This window comes from Cydia amplana, chromosome 10 (assembly GCF_948474715.1).
Source record: "Cydia amplana chromosome 10, ilCydAmpl1.1, whole genome shotgun sequence".
NCBI classification, from domain to species: domain Eukaryota; kingdom Metazoa; phylum Arthropoda; class Insecta; order Lepidoptera; family Tortricidae; genus Cydia; species Cydia amplana.
Window position 1 is genome coordinate 1,949,507 of NC_086078.1, and position 7,155 is coordinate 1,956,661.

General features: G+C 38.4%; 1 protein-coding gene across 2 annotated transcripts in view; it reads left to right on the forward strand.

Moving 5' to 3' along the window:
* The window catches only part of LOC134651395 (cathepsin L), a 47,386-nt gene extending 41,444 nt beyond the window's left edge, over window positions 1-5,942 (forward strand). For both annotated transcript variants that reach the window (XM_063506495.1, XM_063506494.1), the window contains exons 5-7: window positions 1,364-1,569; window positions 3,604-3,802; window positions 5,769-5,942. In XM_063506495.1, coding sequence (XP_063362565.1) covers window positions 1,364-1,569; window positions 3,604-3,802; window positions 5,769-5,930 — 567 coding nt within the window. In that variant the 3' untranslated portion in view covers window positions 5,931-5,942. The remainder of the gene's footprint in view (window positions 1-1,363; window positions 1,570-3,603; window positions 3,803-5,768) is intronic.
* Window positions 5,943-7,155: the final 1,213 nt, after the last annotated feature.

The window sequence follows — 7,155 nt, forward strand, 5'->3', positions numbered from 1 at the left end:
TTGGGAAATATGGTGGAAATTGTTCAGCTTCATGTACTACCATACCAGCATACCAATTTTTATAGAAATCTAAGATGTGATCGAAATGTACAATTTTTTTGAGAAATGCTCACCTAGTCAATCGTTCAAACCGTTGCTTTCGTGTTTGACACTTTCGCAATTGAAAATAACGTAAGCGCCACGTATGACGTTGTCGTATATAGCTGCAAAGAGAAATGTCATTAGCGCGATGTAGAACATTTCGTATTTTCTCTCCAACGATACAATTAAACATATAACTTATATATATTCGTATGATCGCCTTAAAAAATCCTTTCTTCTAATATCCCATTCAATAGATTTAGACAATTCATTTATCTTTGCGTTATACTTACATTTTGTAAAATCTTGTCCTACCAAATGAATAGTTTAAACTATATTTTGTGTACAGTTTTAGAATCGTCTTTCAAAATCCTTTATTTTAATACCCAACTCGATAGGTTTATAAGTTTTATTTTTGTTTCGGTTGCACAATTTGCAGTGCATAATCCGCCATATTGGTTTTGTGATGACGTCACATAGCCTATGTTACTCGGGATGACGTAAGGATTCCAATGACATCTCAAACACCTAAATCGGTTCAGGCACTTAGCTGTTACGGTGTAATAAAGAAACTTACATACCCACATACAAACATGAACCCTGAAAACAATACACTCTTTTTTTGGGGCAGTCGTGTAATTACTGTTAAGATATTGATATTGGTGTCTTGAAAATGATGCCCATGAATGCGACTTACGACGTTTATACTGCCCATTATGTGTGAACGAACTGTTTTGTAGACGTAAGGAAGAGTAACGCATAACTATTCTAAAATATTGTAGCTCTATATCAACCTTAATGAATAATAAACAGTTTTAATATCTATGGAATATCGTTTTAATATGTCGAATACGTATTACCAATGTTTATAATCATAGGTTGCATGTCTTAAGTACTTTTTTAAGTGATAGGCCACTTATGATTAAACCTCTTTACCTAAATATGTGTATGAGTAAATCAGATGTCACATTATGTCATGAATATATAGTTACGTATTTCGTTATTGTGATGATCGCTGATATTTATTAGGTCTAGAGCTGTACATAATTTACTTGTACTTAATTAATGAGGATGAGTATGAGTATGAACTTAATTTTAATGTTAACAAAGACTCCATAGCTCTCCTTAGTCTTACCGTGCTAAAAAAACTCCGAGGCCTGGTTATAATATGTTACGTTTCGAAGATATCTTCAAATGACGCATTTACCGCAAGAGACGCATTTACCTCGGTTGACCTTACTATTATACAATCTACTTATTTACAATAATATTTCCCCCACAGACCGGCGCTCTCGAAGGCCAGCATTTCCGCAAGAGCGGCTACCTGGTGTCCCTCTCAGAACAGAACCTGATCGACTGCTCGGCCGCGTACGGGAACAACGGCTGCAATGGCGGCCTCATGGACAACGCGTTCAAGTACATCAAGGACAACGGAGGCATCGACACCGAGAAGACTTACCCCTATGAGGCTGTTGATGACAAGTGCAGGTTGGTTGATGAATTTGACGGTAGATGTCGTGACAAGTGCAGGTTGGTTGATGAATTTGACGGTAGATGTCGTGACAAGTGCAGGTTGGTTGATGAATTTGACGGTAGATGTCGTGACAAGTGCAGGTTGGTTGATGAATTTGACGGTAGATGTCGTGACAAGTGCAGGTTGGTTGATGAATTTGACGGTAGATGTCGTGACAAGTGCAGGTTGGTTGATGAATTTGACGGTAGATGTCGTGACAAGTGAAGGTTGGTTGATGAATTTGACGGTAGATGTCGTGACAAGTGCAGGTTGGTTGATGAATTTGACGGTAGATGTCGTGACAAGTGCAGGTTGGTTGATGAATTTGACGGTAGATGTCGTGACAAGTGCAGGTTGGTTGATGAATTTGACGGTAGATGTCGTGACAAGTGCAGGTTGGTTGATGAATTTGACGGTAGATGTTGTGACAAGTGCAGGTTGGTTGATGAATTTGACAGTAGATGGCACTGTTAGGTGCGCCGCGGAGCCTGAATCGCGCTAACGTCTGGTGGACGTAAAAGTGTAGTAAGTAACTCTCTTGGCTTGGACAACATTTAGTCACATATAAATATTTTATTTTATCTTATCTTATCTTATAGCATAAAATGTAATCATGTTTTTGCTCAATATTATTAAGATAAACCAGTACAACAACAGACCGCAAAAGTCATAAATTTTCCTCAAACAAAGAACAATCAAATTATTTTTCATTTGCTACGCATATATTGGTATAAATAGCGCTAGTATATGCTCCTATAGTTAAACTTACTGACTGCCTACTTCAGTGAGGAAATAATTGAAATTCTATCTATGTCTATGTATATTTAAATATAGTTAGTCTTCCGGGCATTTCAGTTTTTCCTTGAGTTATCAACAGAATATAGATAAACAACACAATATAGATAGGGCGTTTTGTTTTTATCATAGACAACTACATTAAAAAGTTATACAAAATATTGTAGCCAGCTTAAGTAGATGGCTTTATTTTTTAGTAGTCGTAAAAGTATTTGTTTATGATTTCCAGCAACCAAGTGATTGATAATACTGATAATAAATCTAATAATAAGTAATCGCTTTTCGGCCAAGGAAAACATCGTGAGGACAGCTGAATACATACGCGAAGAAACTTAAGGGTGTATGTGATGTCCCCAACCCGCATTGGGGCAGCGTGGGAACTATAGCCTAATATTTGTCGTGCATGAGCCGAGGCCTGTGCCCAACAGTGGGACGTATAAAGGCTAAATTAGTAACTCTGAATTTATCACAATACGTTTTTTGTAGTCTTATGGCGTTATAAACGCGTTACTGGCCTGAATTAGCTATGAATTGTTTGTCTTTATTTGTTATTTTGACTTATGTATTTGTAAGAAAGGGATAAAACATTATTTAACTATAAACTGAAATAGATGTCATATATTAAAGAAAAAAACCGAATTGCTAAAGACGCCGGTTCGAATCCGGCCTTACCACTGGAGGGCTTCGTCACTTTTTCGTTAAATATATGACATCTATTTTAGTTTATAATTTATATATAGTAGTCATCAGTAGTGTGACTACTTAAAACACTGACAATCCAACCTCTAGACTGAGCTTAGGCCAATTATTTCATGAAACCGATGCTGCCAAAAATACGGGGGTGCGGGGGGACGAGATGAGCGAATCCCGTGCCGTGATTGGTCCGTTCAAAGACACGGACCAATCACGGCACGGGATTGACTCGAAGATGGAGTAACGCTACCGTATGTGTGGCAGAGGGGGTAGCGCGACTATGCTATCTCTAGAGGTTGGATTGTCTGTGACTTAAAAACACCAAAGTTGTGTATAATTTATCTAAATCAGGCCCGTAAAGTTTTATGTATAAGGGGCTTAATTTTACATGATGAATATCCAAATGCAACTATGAAATCCATGATTATCACAAACTATACGAGCTTTTTAACTCTGATATCCACAACTTTACCATCTCATAACACCAATACCAACACATCTAACTGGAATATCCTCCCCAGGTACAACCCGAAGAACACCGGTGCTGATGATGTAGGCTTCACCGACATTCCTCAAGGAGACGAGCAGAAGCTTTTAGAAGCGGTGGCTACTGTTGGACCCGTGTCTGTGGCTATTGATGCTTCCCAAGAGTCCTTCCAGTTCTACTCCGATGGTGTTTACTATGACGAGAACTGCTCGTCGGAGAACCTCGACCATGGGGTAAGTCGGTCTTTTTAAAAGATTCTATAAGTTGTAGCTACACAGCTGACCCGTTTCTGGGGCCATTGATGCGTCGCAAGAGTCCTTCCAGTTCTACTCCGATGGTGTTTACTATGACGAGAACTGCTCGTCGGAGAACCTCGATCATGGGGTAAGTTGGTTCTAGAAGCTTCTAACGGTGGTGGCTACTGTGGGACCAGTGTCTGTCGCCATTGGTGCGTCGCAAGAATCCTTCCAGTTCTACTCCGATGGAGTTTACTATGATGAGAACTGCTCGTGGGAGAACCTCGATCATGGGGTAAGTTGGTTCTAGCTAGAAGCTTCTAGAGGCGGTGGCTACTGTTGGCAGACTTTAGACGGGTACTTGAAGAAATTTCGGGGCTGTTCCACATAGATACAAATTATTTATTAAAATTGTAAAAAAGTAAATATTTTTTTGAAAAGTAGGTTAAAAGTTGTTTGTTATCTACGATAGTGATTAACAACATATTTTTTTTGTTGACTTACCACTGATGACTGATGCAAGCTTGGAGGTCAGACGCGATCACGCACGCAAATAAACAAACTTTATCTGCAATCATTACAATAATAATTAGCCTATCTGTTAAACGTGCGGACCAACACGCAACTTATATCTACAATATCTATCACAGAATTCACAGATCGACAGTATACACGAAAACACCAATTTGAAGTGTTAAACCTTAAATAATTGCAGTAAAAAATCAAGATAAATTATCTAAGTCTAGTCTTCTTGTCATGTCAAAAATCATATAGTGTAGTCTCTATTTGTGGCTTCGTAGCTCCCCAACGGATGAACTGATTTGAGTACAGTTTCTAAAATCGATAGTGTTGTCTGTTGAGATGGTTCTTAGATAGAAACTCACTAGGAGTCGCTGTTTTAATTTCGTTTTAACCCCTGAAACAAAACATTGTCGGTGTCGCCGCTCGTTCCTCTCCACATTTACTAACACTAGCGCAACGGTAGTAAAAACTTGTGTGCGTGGTGAATGGATACGCCTCCTTTAGACAGATTTGATGTCTGGCTTCTTAATCTGAAGGTTATTGTGGCGCAAAAGGCATGTTTACGTTTTTCGGTCAGCGCGGGCGAGTAGCATGCGAGCGTTTGCTCATAACCGGCGGCGACACGTACCCTGCTCGCATCGCCATTCTACTTGTTCTGTGATATTAGGCTTTAGCTGTGCGTCAGTTGACGTTTATTTATTTAATCTTTATTGCACAAAAGAAAAACTTATCGTACAAAAGGCAGACTTAATGCCAAAATTGAGGGTCAAAGGGTTAAATTTAAAAGTGACTACCGGCCATATTCGAACTTTAAGATACGTCAAATACTAGAGATTGAAACGATATGGATTGGATATGTCAGTGTCAAACAAGTGTCAAAAGCGACGCGTTTGTTTGAAGAAACGTCACTTTTGACACTTGTTTGACACTGACATATCCATTCCATATCGTTTCAATCTCTAAGTATTTGACGTATCTTAAAATTCGAATATGACCGTTTAGTTCATGTTCCATAATATAGCTGGTCAACCAAATCTTGTCAGTAAAAAAAGGCGCGAAATCAAATTTTCTATGGGACGATATCCCTTCGCTCCTACATTTTTCAGATTTGCCGCCTTTTTCTACTGTCAAGATCTGGTTGACCAAGTATATTAACATATAAGTGTAATAACAGATAGACTTACATAGTTTACACAATTGTTAAAATTAGAATTAGGTATCTTTCTCCTCTTAAGTTAACTTGCATGACATACAATGTACATCTGGTCTCCCGCGATACAGGCCTAGCCTAGTGCGGGGACTCCTGGAATCTCGGCATGTCAATTTAGTTATGCACAACTCTTACCAGTAACTCGTGTTGTAACCACTGTTGTATCCTTTCCGTGCAATAAAATATATTTTTATCTTATCTTATCTTATCTTATATGTGTTTGTCTGACAGGTGCTCGTCGTCGGGTACGGCTCTGATGAGTCTGGCGGCGACTACTGGCTAGTGAAAAACTCGTGGGGCCGCACGTGGGGCGACCTCGGCTACATCAAGATGGCGCGCAACCGCAACAACCACTGCGGCATCGCCTCCGCCGCCTCTTACCCTCTAGTTTAGATTTAAACACGATGAAAACGTCAAATTGCCACCTACTTTCGGACCAAAGTTGTCTTAAACACACATTGGAGTCCTATATAGCAGTGTTGGAATTAATTGCAATTGACTAGTACAAATTGAACCGTAATCCTTAACGGACGGTTACACTTTACGGTTCAATTTATGGTTAATGGTCAAAAATGGTCAATTGCATTAACGTTTCGGCCAACACTGGTTAAGTCTAATTATCGTTTAAGCAGCGACTGCCAAGAACACCTCAAAAATATTAAGATGTCACCTACACTTCCATTATTGGATTATTAGATTTATTAGTTGAAAATTTGAAATACAGATGTCGTTGATTATTGAAATAAAATAAATGTCAACACATACAAGTGGCACCGCATTTTATAAATTTAGAAGCCGACAATGTTAGATTTCTGGCTTACTAGAGACAAAGCTAAAAATAAATAAAAATTCATATTTAGAAATCTATGTGATCAGTGGCTATAAGTTTGATATAAAAGATCTTAGTGATGTCTAATTATAAGTGTCGGAAGCTTTACAAATTTATACTTAGTTGTAAGGCTGTGGAATTGTAAAATTTGTAAATTTTATCTACTTTAAGTTGTAGTGAGTCGCAACCCTGTGTAAAAAAAAGTAGCGTCTATGTCATTGTCACAGTTAAAAAGCAAAAAAAAAACATCCTAATACTCTTATGGTACTTAAGTACTGTGACTTTTGACTGTGACATTTCTAATCATTCCATTGCTTCAATGAAACATCACTTTTAATTTTAGGGCTGGGTCTTATAACATTTTGTGAATAAAAATAAACAGTTTTATAAGGTCTAGACTAAGTAGTTTTAATGCTAGGTTAAGTTCCAATTTTACGTTGTGATATATTATGATTTTGCGACTGTGAGAAATATAAATATATTTTAAATAACATACTTTTTTTTATTTGCCATCTAGGAGCATCCTTATAGCTATCCGAAAATTCGGACGATGAGATGAGAAATTGCATAGATGGCGCCATCATAGCTTGCCCCTTTTTCTACGAGATTTGGCTTAAAAGCTAGCCCCCCCCCCCCCTGGAGCACAAATTTTACATACAATGCATGCCCCTCCAGGCCTATCAGCTACGCCCTTGGGCGGGGCATATATGACCAAGTGTGAGAAAGGCTAGGTGTCATAATTTCCATCGTCCATTTGTCCGATGGACGAATAATAAATATAATTATGAA